The sequence below is a fragment of the Myzus persicae genome, unplaced genomic scaffold, assembly GCF_001856785.1.
Source record: "Myzus persicae strain clone G006 unplaced genomic scaffold, MPER_G0061.0, whole genome shotgun sequence".
NCBI lineage: Eukaryota > Metazoa > Arthropoda > Insecta > Hemiptera > Aphididae > Myzus > Myzus persicae.
In genome coordinates this window covers 16,266-34,755 of record NW_019100493.1, presented here as the reverse complement: position 1 = coordinate 34,755, position 18,490 = coordinate 16,266, and the positions used below count along the sequence as shown (strand labels likewise).

The 18,490-nt window shown below is 28.5% G+C and overlaps 1 protein-coding gene across 1 annotated transcript in view; it reads right to left on the bottom strand.

The window, feature by feature from the left end:
• LOC111027847 (protein Skeletor, isoforms B/C) overlaps window positions 1-12,405 on the bottom strand; it is a 36,744-nt gene extending 24,339 nt beyond the window's left edge. Inside the window, exon 1 of the mRNA XM_022306308.1 lies at window positions 12,183-12,405. Coding sequence (XP_022162000.1) covers window positions 12,183-12,285 — 103 coding nt within the window. The 5' untranslated portion in view covers window positions 12,286-12,405. The remainder of the gene's footprint in view (window positions 1-12,182) is intronic.
• Window positions 12,406-18,490: the final 6,085 nt, after the last annotated feature.

Below are 18,490 nucleotides of genomic sequence, written 5' to 3'. Positions count from 1 at the left end.
CACGTCATATTATTATTATATTGCATGAAGGTTCTTAGATCAACCCTCCTGACTCCTATAACAATAATTTGGTTAAGTAATTTGATGTGTCAGAAAACTAATGCGCAATCTTCAGCGGCCGAACAAGATGAGGTCACGTGCCAAGTTTCATAAGGAATTGGTCGTTAATCTCATGAGATACTCAGAAAATGCGAGGAAAACTTTTTTGGTAACATATATATACTTGAGCGCTAAGTAGTTAATTTTAACACAGACCCTCTCTTATATCTCGGCTCTATAATAATAATTTGCGACAATACAATTACTGTGTTCGACAATCAGTGTAATAAACAATAGGTAAATTTGGTACACGGTAAATAATGAAAGTTTCACAAGAATAATTTGTGGAAGAAGCTGTTCACTAACAGCATCTCAAAACTTAACATTTTTAAACTTTTTTGTTCGGATTTTTTAAAAATATATATTGTATTATTTGTTGCTCATTTTTGACTAAAATTTAAAGGAAATCTCTGGGTCAGTTGCGTTTGAGACGAAGTTGAACAATTACAGGGCCCCCCTGTAATGGTGAACAAATGGTGAACATGTTATTGATGAGGGGGGATCGAAACTTATGAATATTAACTGGTTAAAAATGTGTGATTTCATTCTATTTTCATAGAAAAAAAAACTTAATCATATAACGATAATAACAATATTGTTATTTTCTATCCATTTGTCTAAGAACGTTCATAAAAACAATTAATTATCATCAAATATTAACCAACTATATGAGCACCTACTAAATATCCTTTCTGAGTTTCTTATTAATTAAAAAAAACAACATAAGAATTGAATACTACACCTTTATAAGGTGCAATTATTATTTCAGCATCACGATACGAGTCATCACTGGCTGACGTCTGCGCACGGTATCACTATAAATAAAAAAAGTGTTGACTGTTGTTGATGTTAGTTCTTTCCAAAATGTATAGAATTTCATTTATGATTGAAAGACAATTTTTTCTCGTGACTTTACGTGTGTTTGGTTGATCTTATAAAATTGTTGAAACGTAAATCATGTCAAAAAGGACGTATTCCTTCATTTCGACAACCTACGTGCAATTGATCATTTCTTTGAAAGTTCGAATCCATTTCATTTTTTGAACGCATTTGTTACATAATAATATGTCATCTACAGTTTATTTTGAATTATTAGTTATTTTTTTTATTAATGCCATAACATGTTTTAGTTCTATCGTTGATTATACGTACACAATGTACATGAAGAAAAATAGGTTTTATACTTTTAGCTATGTATATGTATATATGTTTATATATAAGTAGTTATGAGTATAAATTAATTTTTTTTTTTATAAAACCATACTCATACCATGACAATAATTATTATTTAGATATTACAAAGTTAAATAAAATATTAAATCATAATACAGTTTACAAAGTACATATTTTATAAAAAATATAACCTTATAGGTAGGTATGTAGTAAAATTAATGTTAATTATATTTATGATTTTATAATCCTGCAGATTTAAAATATTAAAATTGTTTGATAAAGTCCAATGATGCTGTTTAAATTATTTAATAACATACATTTAATAATGAAGTACTGTAAACTCTTCTTTTATTAGTATTTATTATATTATGTGTTATACTGTTATGTGCAATAATTAAAATATGATATAATATGCAATTAATATTTCGTGGTATATAATATGTATAATGTATAAATTATATGTAAACGATTTTTAAAACTTACAAAAGTTCCTTTAATAACGTATTCGATTAAATCAACTTGCGACTTGTCAACTATTTGCGTTCACAGAAAATAGAAATAACTCTTATGTAACTTAAAGTAAGTATATTGGATTTTATTCAACAAAACATTATTTTAATTTATCATGACCATTATAACTCGTCCAGTACTCTTCTAGGATTCTAGGAAGTTCATCTAGATTCTAGGCCCTCAGCTAGCGTCACAGGGACACCAAAATATAATAAAACAGTGTAGCCACTTACAACAATATAATATGAAACAATTTTTAGTGATTAATACTTAATAATTAGTAAACAATAAATATCATGATGAAATAACCAATACATATAGGTAATGTTAATTCGTTATTAAAATTATCTTTAAAGTTGAACATTTAAATCATATTTCATATTAACATTAAACATTTGAGTTGGTATTGCATTACAAATTAGTAATTACGATAGATTTTCAATATAATAATATGGTGTTTGGATCCCTGATTTTGTGAAATCGCAACGGTCTAATCGTAACCGATGGCCAAGATGAACTGAACGAGTTTTACGATTGTGAACAATAAATAATAAGAAGTAAAATAATTTTTAAGTTACCTAAAAATGAAAATTTTAAATAATTCAGTCACATACAATTATCACTTACTTAGTTCATTATTAATAACTGCTATTTTTTTTTATCATATTAGTGATTTTAAGAAAAGCTCCTGACTCGCGATAGGTACCTACCTACTACCTACCTAGTAAGTACTTGAGATAATATAGTTTTACATTTTTTCATCAGGATGTTATTCTTATTTGTACTGGATCGTTTAATAAAATATTATTATTATGTATAATATTTGAATAGAACAATTCATACATCTTATATTTTTATGATCTACTTTGATGATGTATTTTGGAAATAGTCTATCGCTACGAACCGAACTGATTACCAAGTCACTTTTAAACATGTTTAATTCTTTAACTTATTTACATTTTCTACTGAAAAGCCTTTTAAAATAATTATTTTCTTTTTGTAAGCTGTTTAAGTAATTTCTTTAATAAACCAAGGTAAACTAATAGACTATAGTAAATCGCATTGATTTATGCTAAGTAATTTGACTGTGATTGGTAAACTTTATGTAATGTTCATTATTATACAATATTAAATCTTATATTTAATTTGTAGACCGTTTTAATAATTATAAGCTTTTAGATAATTAATATTTTGTATTCGATTTTTTTTTATTTTTTTAGATGTATGAAATTAAATATAAGCAATTTCATATACTATGTGTAGTTATTTTTAAATGCATAATTAAAAATTGATGCCAAAAATTTTGAATAATTATTGTACAAAAATACATTCACACCATTATTAAATATCATCAATATATTTTGTAGTTGAGCAGAAACTATACTATTACTTATTAGTATTCAGTACGTACCTTTATTACCTAATGATATGTAAAGATAATACTGTGGCAATGAAATATCTTCAATTTTATAGTCACTATTTTTACTTAACAACTATAGTTACTTGACTTAAATCATCAAAGTTCTCTCTGTGGAGGTTTTTTTTAATCGTAATTATAAATTATAACGTTCTAGACTTTTGGGATTACGCTAAACGACCCTATCTTTATTTTTAACCATAATGGATCTGTTCATAATACTGTGTATACATTGGATTATTTCGACTATCCAAACGTAAAATAATACCAGTATTTTATCTTCAACGCTTAAAAACTAAACACCAGCAAAACTTGTCAAGATAGTTAAAAGTTCATTCATATTATACTGTACATGGATATAAACATGTCTTAATAGAGTAAATAAAGTCAATCATCATAACGTTCTAATAGTATAAACATTTATCTAATACAAATTAAAACATTAACGCAATAGTTGTAAACAAACTTATATCTTTTCATTATTAAATTATTGTAAATCATTTTGTGTTGACTGTTGTATATTATATCATTATGTATCGCATTGTATGCTGTGAATAAGTGCTTTCCAATTTTTTTTTAAAGTAATACCTATGTGTTATCTGTAATCATCGCGAAATACTAAATAAATACATTTATCAACCGGATTCGAACTACGTTAGAAAATTATTATTTTCGATAGATGGAAAGTGTTCGCATGCAGTATTTGGTTTCCGTTTGAAACAAATTTTAGGTCTTCACGTGTTTAAAAAACCACACCATCGGGCTATATTATTATAGTACTAGTGTCTTATATATTATTATTATTATTATTAAATATTTACAGAACCATATGCGCGTTGATATTAATACACAACCGACATTGGGAAGTTCGTAAAATAGCTTATGAGTGTCCGCTATTGAGGGATGTTGGCAAATAAAGATTTCACTTCATTGAGTCAATCAAATTATTTGAGTGAGGTACCTATTCTGTATACATTGTATGATACGATATAAGAGTCGGAAACATTCGTTACAGTTAGTAATATTTTGTCCTGATAAAAATATTATTTCTGCCCAATTAACAATAACTGTAACAGGAGTTAATGTAATTTCTAATGATCAAATCCGTTCCAAAAATGTATTCGCCTAAACCATCGACAGAGGGTGATTACGATCTGGGACAATAGCACATAACCGAAGCACTAACATTTAATACGATCTTAAATCCATTTAGGCCATTAAGTGCTACCGTCGAGCTCGTACTAATGTCGTCGTTACAATGTTCTACTCTCTCTCTTTCCCTCTTCCTCTCTCTTTCATTAAACAAAATATTTATGTTTTCCTTATTATTATTATTATTTATTATTATCATCACCGTTATACGTACGCAGCACACGTCATAATAATCCGATAATAATATACACGTCCCTGATCACGATGTATCGCGGCTGTTATAAATTTCGCGTAGAACTCTCTCGCCCGCGTTATCCGCGATGACCACGCCATTGGCGCACTCGGTGTCTGGACTGCTCTCGGTTTGACTAATTTATTTTGGTTTCGGCAAGACGGGTCCTGTTGCGGTCAAAAGCGGTTCGGTCGGTGCCGTAGTGTCCGATGGTAATTAATAACTGGACCGACTGATAAATCATCGGCCGAGCCGCAATTTGCGCTCGAATGCTTCTGGAAAACCGTGCCGCAGAGTTCGGTGGCGGTGTAAAAAACAATTAAAAAAGACTAAAAAATAACTCATAAATACAGTGTTTGCGAGTGTGTGTGTGCTATGTGCATATTAATTTACAATATACATACATGCCATATGTGTATATGTACGCGGTCATCATCGTTGCCAATTATTTCTGTTCGTCCGGATGTATATTTTCCGCTAGTCTGTCCGGCGGCGACAGTAGCAGTTTTATTTATAAAATAATATATTATTATGCATAATATTTACTTTATCCTCCCTCGTTTTTGCAGTAGTCCCCTTTCCCCCTTCGTTATATGTTTATTTATATCTTTCTACGTTCGAGATAACTATTAGATACATTCTATACTATTATATTATTATTATACCTACTTACTATACTCTTGTGCACACTTATCCACGTATCACGTATTTATATTTTATTTTATTATTATATATATATAGTTACCACGAAAATTGGCCGATATTTTACTCAAAAAGTCGGAACGCACATAATAATATCATTATATTGATTTTGTTATAAGCTCCTTGTACGTAGGTACCGGAATATCCTTTAATCTTATTACTCGATAATTACATTATATAAGTACTGTGATGCTTAAGTGTGGTTATTATATTATTTTAGAAATGTTCGTACCATAGTTTGTACCAGCAGACTATGGTAATAGAATTGCATAGTACAACAAGCCACATCATTTGTTAAAGTACAATTTCCTTTATAGTGTAGTAAGCTTTAAAGTTTTATCAACATTTTCAATTAGGTCACCCCCTTATCCTATTTTCAAATCTTCTAAAAAATACAAAAACAAATTTACCATGATTTACACTAATTTGAGTATTAATATTAATTCTAATTTCATATTTTTTTTAAAAATTACATTAATTTATAAGTGTGTTTATAATCGTTTAGTTTTTGTATTTGATTAGCGAATACCAAAAATAATAAATAATGATATTTAATATATTATTAGGTATATAGGTAAATTAATAAAAAAAATTATAGTAAATTCTATTTTCAAAAACACGATTAAAAACACTTTAAATTATTTTTAGTTGAAGATAATGGATAGGCCAAGATATTACAATTATTTACTAAGCACTTGTAATCATATTAATAGGTTTGATAAAAAATAAAAATAAAAGTATTATATTTTCATTTTGAACATAATAAATAATAATATATTGTATAATACTACCTTACTTTTGTGAAACGTGAAAAACTAAAAAGTCTTTTGTAATAATTTTTTTGCTAAAATTATTTTGGATATATTTCATGTTTTATTACATTACTATGGCTTAAAAATTACTGTCTAATTTACATATGTATCATTGGTTTATTTTATTATCATGTAAATTGCAAGATGTAATTATAAAAAGAAGTAGAGTTTAAATTAAATATAATTTCAAAAACCTACCTATGTGTATAACTTCGTAGAGTAAACAAACAAGTGTCTCAGAGAAATCACCTAAGTATATCCTTATTTGCTCACGGTAAAGATTCTTAAGAAGTTTGCTCAGTTTAATTTTACCATCAATATTAATTTTATTCATCTCGTTAAATAGTATAGTATTCTAGTTTAATTAATTATGTATGGTTGTTAAATTAAAACTAAAAATTAAGATTCATATTTATTTTTATACGTTGTTGAGTAATAATAGGTTTGAAAATAATGAATTATTGAAATTAAAATTATTTACATTAAAAGTAGAACTCTATTTTTGAAGTAAAAAGAAAATAGTTAAAGAGTTTTTCTATAAAAATCTTATTATAATTTTACTATAAAAATAAATAAGTACTGAACAGCACTATTAATAAAATAGTGATAACTTAAGTTAATGAAAGAATAATTTCCGTGTACACTAATCAATATTATTACGTAATTTTTTTTGTTATTATTCCTCGTGGTAAATATTGCTTATTCCTTGGATCTATTGTAAAAATACAACTAATAATAAATATGGTCCATGGATGATAATACAAAACAAAAATAATTGGTCTTCAATATTATATGTTTTTTACTAACTTTTTTATTACTTATTAAAAATATGTTGTTTTAGTCGATAGCTGTTTTTTTTTAGAAAACTTTCAGGCAATTTCTGTGAATTGTACATTGTATATTCAAAACTTTTTTGTATCAGCTGAGGTAAGATATCTTCCCAGTTAAAATGAGCATACAAAAGTTTTGTCATTGTAAACTCTAGGTATTGCGTTCAAAATGTACCTAATTATTGAAGTATTATAATTTTCAATTTCTATATAATATTTGACTTGAATTGCACAAATTAATTTCTAAAGCTATTTTTTATTGCTAACATAGTCACATACGACGAATACGTACATGACACATAGAATAGGTAATTTAAAAATCTATAATTTCGTTACAATGTAATGGAATACGTTGCTTTATATTTTTTCATAGATACAATTACTTAACATCAATGAACATATTTTAAATTTTTTCAGACCAAAGACTTAGCGAGACATAATTTTTATTCTAGATAACTTGTTTAGTTTTTGAAATTAATTTCTGTGTGCAAAATAAAACTATTGACACGTGTGGAAAATATATGTTGTTTATCCATTTCATGTTTTTGTGTAAATATCACTTTAAAATAGTTGGCATGTCGATTTTGAATGTATAGAAATGAAGTACCAAATATTGAGGTTTATGTATTTATTAATATTTAAATGTATAATGTAAAATATTTTTTGGTATTCTGGTTTTTTTTCGAATAGATCAATGACCTAAATATATAATTTACGTGAAATTAAACATTTTATTTTTAAGTTATTATAATAATTGTTGTTGAATTAAAATAATATCACTCACCTATTATTATTTAGAATATTTTAGGATAATTAGGTGAGGTATGCTATACTTTAGTCTTATCCATACACTTTGTTATTATTTATTAAGAAAAAATCGAAGCACAATAAGTATCAGCAGTTAATGATGCAATATTTAGACTACTATTATTTGGCTTCAATGATAATAATTATACTTTTAACTTATAAGACTTTAAAATCATGCAATTTTGTAATTTAATAAAATAATATTCAAGACCTATAATCATATACAAATCAAAATATTTAAAAAACGTGAAATATAAGAAACGCATTCCATTAAATAAAACTCAGTTGATGATATCTGTAAGTAGTTGCTATATGCAGTCATTAAAATTATAAGGTCTACATATTATAAGTTTAAATAATTAACTCTTAACATAACGGTATCCTTTCTGTAGTACACTTCGAATGTTATTTTCGAAATTATACCTAAACGTTTTTATAAATGAAATAAATAATTGACGTAATGATTTACTCATGTGTTTCCCACAGTTCAACGTGTGTATATAATATATAATATACGTACATACTGTACCGGACGACGACAAACTTATAGTTTTCCAAGTGAATTCGAAACTATGGTCAAGTCTTTTTGGCCACATCAAAGGTCCCACAGGGATCCAACTTTACTGTGAGAATCACTCGTATATACATAACGCGTACCTATACATTATGCACGTCGTTGGAGGATGCGGTGGCAATGAATAGATGGAACGCGATATACGTACGCGTGGTTCGGTACCTACGTAAAGTTTTCGAACACCGTACGAAACCTCTGACGGTGCAAACGCACGGTGGTGTATGCGTATTAATTTATATAGTTTTCACCAGCGTTGCAGCGATCTTCTATTTAATTATACCTCGCGCGCACTGCAGTGGCGACGAACGCACCGGAGCAATTAGTTACGGCGCGGCGGGATAACTTGCTGTCTCTCGAAATCTCAATTCCTCCCCAATCATCTTAGGCGTTGCCCGAGTTCGTATCGTCTTAATTTGTCAATACGGCAGTATATTATTGCAGTATCCAACACGTATAGGAACATGTAGGTACTCCTCATTACTCGTAAATTGTTCGGCTTCTGACATTAATATCATTACAATTTGTGATTTATGTGTATAGTTATTAATTTATTATTGCACTATAGCTACAGAATAATATAATATAATACAGCATATTATATTTCGTAATTTACTTACAGCGGAATTTCTCGTCTATAGAAATCGAATTATATTCGTGCGTATGTTTATTATAGTATGTTGTGCATACCGGGAGATTCATTCTACATGCTCATTATTTTAGAAACCATTAATGTTTTTGAAAATATCTTTTTTTACACAAATTTAAGTCGTCAAAAAACAACATTTTTGTAAAAAAAAAAATGTTTTATTTTTATTTTTTGTTTTTAATGTCAACATTTTAAATTCCATATCCCTAAGTAGAATATTTTTTGGAGTATTTTGATGTATAAGAACCGACATATTAACCAAAATTTGGATGAGTAGTTTATAAGTTATATTTATTTAAAGTTTTAATGAACAGAGTTTAGTAATTAGTGGTACCAGTGGTATTTCGAAAAATGTAGGCCCACTATTTCGTTCATTTGAACTTTAAATACTTATAACTAATAAACTACTGGTCCGTAATTTAATTTTTATAGATTGAAACACTCCAAATAATATTTTGCTTGGAAATATGAAAATATCAATGCATGTTATCGTTCAAAAGAATAAAATAACTTTAAAAAAAATGGTTGGTTTTGTAGTGACTTCAAATTATGTAAGTAAATGAAATATTTTCAAAAACGTTAGTGTTTCCTAAACGAACTAGTGGCTTACGTTAAATGGTTCAATCTGTATGTATAATATAGGTAGTAAATGGATTCGTATGTTTTGCAGAATTATTCTTTCTGGCGGGTTTATGTAACTGGGCCCGCCGTGGTTTCACTGCTATCTGATAAAAAATTATCCTAAAAGCGCGTTTATGATAATTTATTTGTTGGCCACCCAAGGGAGACTCCGTTAGTATCACCTCTCAGTACACAAATGAGCGTACTAACGACTGGTCCGAGTCTCCTGTTGTTATATTATTTTCTTCATTCGTATGTGCTTTTATCCCATGATAGCCATTTTAATTGTTGGTCATACAGTGTTGCCTAACGGCTGACTAAGTATTCACCAAACTAAATTGTACTCATATACACATGTAGGAGTTTTAAATGTGTATTTTGTAATACTGCTGTGATTTTTACAATTCATTTGACTTCGTGTTCGCGTCGTACCTATATATTTAATACAAAGTAGATCGACAGGTTTCTGAGTGTATAATACTCGTATAATATATACCTATTGGTTATTATCTATATATGTATACCATTTGATAATAAACACATATCACACATGCATACATAATTTGATCTGTTAAATTGAGTTAAACGTGTCTGTATTGCGAGGGAGTGTCACTCGCCCCATCGTTGTATATGCCGGTGATTATTACACTTTGATTGGAATTAGAGTATGGTAGCGCTGATGATGGTAGTTGTAGTGAAAGGCAGCAAATGTGGAAAAGTAAAATCATATTTTATCGTCAACTAACTTGAGCAATAATAGTCACGATGACCTCCGTGGTGTTAACAAAAATAAAAACAAATATGCGATTTCAGCTTCAGGAACAATGGGATCGTTAATAATCATCAAATACGACATGTCCCTATAGGCATAAAGGGTCAACAACGATCAGTTATTTCAAAATGTAGTTTTGTCAGAGTTGTGTATAACTCGTCAGAACGATGGAATTAGTTAGTTTAATGGGAGTGGTTAACTGGCTAAGTATGTATGGATATTATTAACTTTTTATGAATATTTTAATAATAATTTTTACAAATCTATCGTTGTATACCTATTATTATTATATTTTTGAATTTTATTTTTCCATACAATCATAGAATTATGTAGAATTAATTTACTGAGTGAGACTATAAAATCTGTATTAACTTGAATTGGCTTAATAGATATTGCTAAGTGTGTTAATCGGTATAGAAATGTAGGTAATTGTTCCAACCCTCTGAATTCGTTTTGTCTTGTTTTAGAGAATATTATTATTGTAAAATGTATAAAACCTTGTTTAGTTATAAACGCTATATACACGGTTGTGGTTTTCTCGTATCAACGATGATAATAATTAGGCCGAACGAATGGGGAAACCATGGGGTTTTGTCTCTATCCGGATGCTGAATTTCAATGAAGAGGTGAAAACCATCCAAGAAAACAAAAACTAAACAAATAAAAAGAAAAAAAAATCATTTGCTTGAGCTGAACACGCGCGTGACTTTATACCGGTAAATCCGTGTCGTCGTCATTGTTATATATTTCTTTACCATAGGTATTTCGTATAAATTATAATAGACAGGAGTAGATTGGTGGACAATGTGTTAGTATAACACAATAAGTGAATAATATGTTAAAAGACACCTATCCAACGTAATTTCCATATGATAGGCAGCATACGATTTTCTAAAATTTCCTAATTTATGTATTTACTTACAAAATATGAGATATTCAAATAAAATTAAAAAGAATAATTTTATATTATAAATTAAACTTTGTTTCTGAGAATGCGCTCGAGTCATGCGATGTATATTATAATGGTATTATATTGTCAAATCAAATATTAAAAAAAACAATTTATAAAAATGTAATATTAATATCTGATGCAGGTTGATAAATGGTTTTTAACAGTTGATACGTCTATAAAGACTAAGTGTACAGAATATTTATCAAAAATATATGATTGAAAGTATAAAAATATATTAAACTTCTTGTGCCATGATTAAAAATAGTCATACTTATATTATAATAGAAGGGGAAAAAATAAAACACTTTTCGATAAAAGTGTCACAACTTAAGCTCTTCTTTTTTTGCAATTTTCTTTAACATGTTTATTAATTTTATAAATTTAAGTAATTTTCTTTTCAAAAGAAACCTTTTTAATACTCTGCAACTATTGTGTTCGAGATAAAATGCGTTGTATGCTTATCTAAAAAAGCTCCCGGATGTCAAGTTGTTAAGGAAATTATTATTTACGCATGTACACCTTTAAAATCCATAGTGTTATGTATGTTATTTCATTTTATAATCATAATATTCGGTTCGAAGGATTTCTTGTCAAATAATAATAATAATAATAATAATAATAATAATAATAATAATAATAATAATAATTTAAAGTGATAAATCTCGAGAGGACTTATCGAACGGGATACCGAGTCTGTAGTGGCGATGATATTTAAAAAAAGTATTACATCTGTAGAAATATATATCAAAGTGTATAATGTTGTAGTCATCACGGAGTCATGTTGTTACCGGGTCACGTAAAATGTTATCATCTTGACTAAACTTACAGAATATTTTAAGGTACCAGCTATGTGTATAATAGGTAACGGCAATAGGAGACTTACCTGACGCCAGGCAGAACAGTACGACAAACAGCTGCAGCCCTAGGTGATGGTGACGATGAAGGCGGTGACGGCCCGCGGTAGACACTACGTCGGAGCAACGCATCGTGCTGCTTTGCGCTCGCGTTTCAACAGGTGAACGTGTGCGACACGAGTGAGCTCAGGAACGCGAAGTCGCGCGGTTGTCTCTGGAGTCGGCTGGCCGCGGTGGTTGTGGAAAAGACGCAGCGTCGACGGCCCATTGGACGCGACCGGCGGGCCCGGTTATCGTGTCGTCTTCGAGTTTCCCCACCAACGACGGCGGCGGCGGCGGCAGCGAAGAAACAGCGCCGGCGGCATCGATGTCTGCAGCAGCAGCAGCAGCAGCAGTCCAGGTGCGTCGGTATATTATATTTTAAATGCCGCGACCCGTGGATTGTTGAGTCGGAATAATAGGTACCCACCACCCATGTGGCGTCAAGTCGTCACGAACATTGACAAAAATGTATCCATAAAATATATTGGGGAAAATGTAGCTACCCGCCCGCCTACCCACCCACATATAAAATTAAAACCCGCCAATGTATAAATTTCTCTTTTTATTATATAAAATAAATATTGATATTATTTTACAATATCGATTAACATTATAGTGTACCATGTTATTATATATTATAATAATGATTTATAATGGTTGTGTATAGCTGGAGTTCATATTTTTGCATACATGTAAGATTAATACCAAAGGAATATTATCTAGCATAGCTCTCTGCCAAGGTAATATATTTAATTATGACTTAACCTATAACTTCCAATAATAAACACCCTACATATGTTATGTAATAATATTATCTTCCAAGTTCCCCTATTACGTATAACAGTTATATCACTTAATACCTTTTGTGACGTCCTTTTATGTTATAGTCCATACTAAAATGATTTACTAAGTAATATAATTGTTGCATAAAAATAAAAACATAATTTATACTATAAAGTGTATTTATTACAGCGGTAAATTTTTTTAACAAAATTCATACATTTAGATGTATTTAGAAACTAGTACTCTAAAGGAGCCTTTACTGTCTATCGCATAATCGTAAAATATGTCCAACTTTTAGGTTTCGTCTTATCAACACATTTAATACACACAAAAAAAGTATGACAAGATATAGTTTGAAAGGATCTCAAAGTCTCGTATGTGTTGTGGTCTCCGACTGTCTGTATATTCCATCAGTAAGTAGTTAGGTTGGTAGGTAAAGATAAAGATGTCAGCTGTGTAAACATATTAAAGTATCAACTACGGGCTAGCTTGATAGCGATAGTTACAGACCGTTCGAATACCTAAATGTAATAAAATCATGGTTCATGTCGTAAACAATCTTGACAATTTGAAACCATTTCTCCAGTGATAAGAGCAAACAAAAAAACTATTAATAAATAAACATACATCAATTTCAGTAATTTTTTTAAATTAAATCTTAACACAATAATAAAGTTATTATTATTAAGTAGAAAAACACCTTTTTAAATGGGGGGGGGGGTACTATAACTACAGATGTGTGTGTGTGTGTGTGTGTGTGTGTGTGTGTGCGACCATTTGTGAAATAGAAACATTGCTTAAATAATAATTGTATGCACTATGTATCCAGACGATAGTCTAGACTCTTTTTACTAGGATTAGATTTTTGATCTGACTGTAATACTCTCGCTTGTTTTTGGTTCCTTCAATCGTTTTTCCGATTTTTACTTACCATTATGTAATACCACGTTTCGTATGAGTCTATTATAGAATAATTATTGTTAAGAGGAGATTATGAGACCATAACATTACGACGTGCCATCGATAGATTCTCTAAGACATTACATTTCTTAAAACCATACTGCGGATAATAATATTCAATGTACGTAATCGCAATTACTCGCTTTATCTGACACGAAATTATTTCATCCGTTGCCGCATTATAATTGTCAATTACCATTTTTCAAACTGACAACCTTTCGAAAACACATATACCTACCTACATATTATTTGTTCACATAATCGCGTTGCATCCGAATACTTGGTTTTCGAACACGTGACCTGCGAGTTATTCATTTGTTACCGATCGATTTAAATGTTCCGTAATGTTGTATTCAGCTGCATTATAAACGTGAATAATTTGAAATAGATGGATAATATAATACGTGTACGGCTGTATATGACGTATCACGTTGAAATCACACGGCTCTTCCAGACGATCACGAACAAAGATAATTCATAGATGTATTTACTAATCTTAATGCGTAAAGATGTCTGTGAGATAATCTCAGTTCGCCTTCGCTTGCGGATACAGAGCCAAACCGTATCATTCATTGATTACGAAAAGTCAACCGGTGAATATATTTTTTCCTACAAACGATCAATCGTGGAAGAACTATTGCAATAGATACATTTTCTCCTGAGAAATTTTCGTGTTGAAATCGGCGTTATTATAAAACGTACATCCACCTATAAGATATATTTTTTTAAACCATTATTTCTTTATAACAGTTTGTTATAACACAGTATATTATTATAACCATGCGGGTATACCATTTAGAATTATTTAGATAATTATAGTTATTTGAAGTTTCTAATTTATTAATGTGATACCTTATAGTAACGCTTCAAAATTGAAAAATTGAAAAATGCATTTAATACCTATGAAAAATCGCTCCTGAGAAATTGGTTAAAATAGTTTATGATACCTATAATAAAATATATACATTGTAGTTTATGATATTGTTAATGAATTAAAGACATTATTATTTAAAAATATATAAATTACGATAAAGGTGATAACAATGATAAAATCAAAAACACAATTTAGTATTTGTGAACTAAATTATCACAAAGTAATGTTTAAATAATTCGTATTCTGTATATCGTATGTTCCAAGTCCTGACAAATATCATAAATTTAGCCAATTTAGCTTACTGTAGAAGAATGAGTATTAATTTTTCAAAGTACCTCAAACTGATGAAAAAATGTTCAGATAATATTGTTAAATCTGATGTGTTATCGATTAGTACAAATTTAAAATGTAATATAATTTTAATATTTGATAATTTTTTACCTCGCAACAATATAATATTACCGCAAATAAATTACGTTTTATAGTTGAATGATTCGAATGAATATAGAATGATTTAACAAGCATTTTAGTGCTTGCCTTTACGTATAAATTATTTATGTTATTTTATCGTGTATAATGATTAATTATGATTGAAGGTATATTATTTTGCTTATCTGTTTTAGTTGGGAAACAACGTTGAACGTTGAAGTTAGTTTAAACAGTTTATAAAGAATTAAGTCAGAACTAACTTATACCGAAAATATTGAATATATTTCATGAGTAAGCAATTCTTATCATTGTGATATATTTACCAACAGAAAGCATTAAAATATTAGATAATAATATACACTAGAAAGTACTTAGGTACCTATACCAAATACAAAATATATAAATAATTAGAGGTAATTTAATATTATGATAGTTTAAGTTAAGTAATATAAAGTAATCTGCTGGAACAGCCAACAGGCGTTCTAAATGATTATTGAATATTAGAGTTAAATATGAAAATTAACTTTAAAAATATTTTCAAAAATCACTACGAGTTGTAGCAATAATATAAGAAAAAAATTACTATAATCCATTGAATAAATATTTTATTTAGCGTCTATACTAACAATGTTTTATTATTTTTTGTACAAAGACCGTTCATTCTTTAGTATCTTATCAAATTATCAGTTATTAAGAATTATGAATGTTTTTTTTTTTTTTGAAAGTATTAATTTTATTGAAATGCCATTAGCAGTTTTTGGGGGCTGGCCGCCTGGTCCATTATTGAATAGTATAGAAATTAAGCTATATAGATATTTCTGTTCCGTACTACAGATTTTACCGGATAATTGGTTATGGGTAATGAATTATTATTAATGATTAGGGTAGTAAATCTATTGATTTTTATTTATTGTTATATCGTGGGTAAATGATAAATGATAAAAGATATTCAGAATAATATGGTCAACGTATTAGATGCCTAACATTAATATATATGTTAAATAGGTTTATTTTAACATAATACATACATAATTTAAATATACAAGGCTAAAATGATTTATTTGCTTCCGATTAGATATCCTTTCAAAATTAATATTTTTGGACTTAAATAACTATTAATTATATTAATTTATAGTAATGTACGATGAACTAATATTATATGAGAAAGAAAATTTTTTATTTTTTGATATTGTGAATTACTTATATCCATGAACTGTGTTCAATTTATCTACCATTATCCAATATCTCTTTAGACTATGGGTTATTGAACTACCTATAAAGTATATAAAAAAATATATTATATATTTGACATAGGTACTAAATTGATCAAAACAAAATGTAGTTTTATGAAACTAGTTAGCACTATAACAAAAAACATGATCAAACCCAATCAACAAATTTAAGCATTATTATAAATATTACGTTTGAACATAGATTCTATACATATAGCTTTGCAACTGCATACTATTAGTATATTTGTTGTGTTGTAATATGTTTTGATTATTAAAAAAAATTTAAGTAATTTAAAAAAAAAATGTATTTTATAAATTACATGCTTTTTTTGATATTTTTGGTTCGTTGTACATTCAATGTTAGGAGCTGCCTACAAACAATTTAAATTAAAAAAAAATGCATAAAAAAGTTTTTACAATGATATTAATTATTCATTCTTAGTGAATAGTGATGGATAAGAAAGAACAATCATTATAGTTTAGATTTTAGTTTTTGTGATGACAATAATGACATAATAAGTAGGTACGTATTGTTTTGGAAATGACTGATTATGTTCTGACTTTGTCACTTTGTTCACATTATTAGACTGTGATTTGAATAATTTGCAATGATAATAATAATATAAAAAAGTTGTGAACTTATTTCTTGTATCATTTTTTTTTTTTTACTATGAAGATTAATAAGGGCTTACACATATTAACTGACCAGTTTTTACATGGGCTTAATTACATCTTATCACGTAAAATGTTATTTCATAAATAATCTATACAACATACATGTTTTTATTTTGAATTAAGTATTTTTATTGTGTATCTTATGTGCCATTTGTGTGTAGATGGTGGCGACTATAGTAGAAGTTACATGAAGTTAACATTTTGATGGATTGGTGTGCGTTGGTTGGTTATCAAATATTATATAATAGATAAAGAAGGATCTAACTATTATTTTTGGGATTAAGTACAATTAAAATGTTGTTATAAAAAGAAGTACAACTAAATTATGTGATGAAATAATTTAGTTTTTAGTTTATTAGCCTTAATATTATGGGGAAAATTTGACAAATAACTCAATATTAATTAGTATCAATTGTTTTAGGTATTCGAATGTGCAGATAAATAAAAAAGTTATTCTTAAATACATGCAATTTTGGGTAAGGCTTACGACTTATAAATATATTTTCCATGAAAATAACATAAAGATGAGCATTTGGTGTATTTATATATATGCAGATATAGGTAGTAGGTACCTTCCTTTTTTTTATATCATATAAACTGTTTTTATTTTATTCTTTTTAGTTTTTTCTAAGTTTTATTAGAAACTGTTTCTTTTATACTGTTCAAACTATCATCAAACTAATGTTTTATCTGTACATCCGATATATACTCAACCACTTTTTATTTTTTTATCGATCATTCTGACAATGTAGATGTTCCAATTTTATTAATTACCTACTATACTACTTTTTTTATTATGAGTCAATATTGTATAGTCCTATTCGATTAAACACAGGGTACATTTACGAAATTATGCTTAGGCATATTATTTTAACGATTGGTGGATACCACAAATAACGGATATCGCATTCTCATAATATTCATTGGTATAGGTAATCATTTGAAAGTCATAATTCACAGAATTGTATTGCTAGGCAATACATTGTTCATACGTAGTAGGCCACTCACTTTACCTGCACTTAAACTTAATTAATGATACAATCATTATGATGTATACTTTTGTGGATAGTGTACCAACATTGTATATGTTACGATTGTAACAAGTGCAGCGAGAAATAATACCCGAATTATCAAGATATTATACTATTTTTGTGTATTGCATAATATTCGTTCAATCGTTCCTCGTGTATGTATAGGACCTATGCTGTTAAACAAAGAAATATCCTTAGTTCTCTTGTGGTCATCAATTTGGATTGCATTATTAAATATTCTTAATTCTATACGCCGGACGAATAATTAATTTGTACATAATATTATACGACGTGGACCACATAATTTGTAC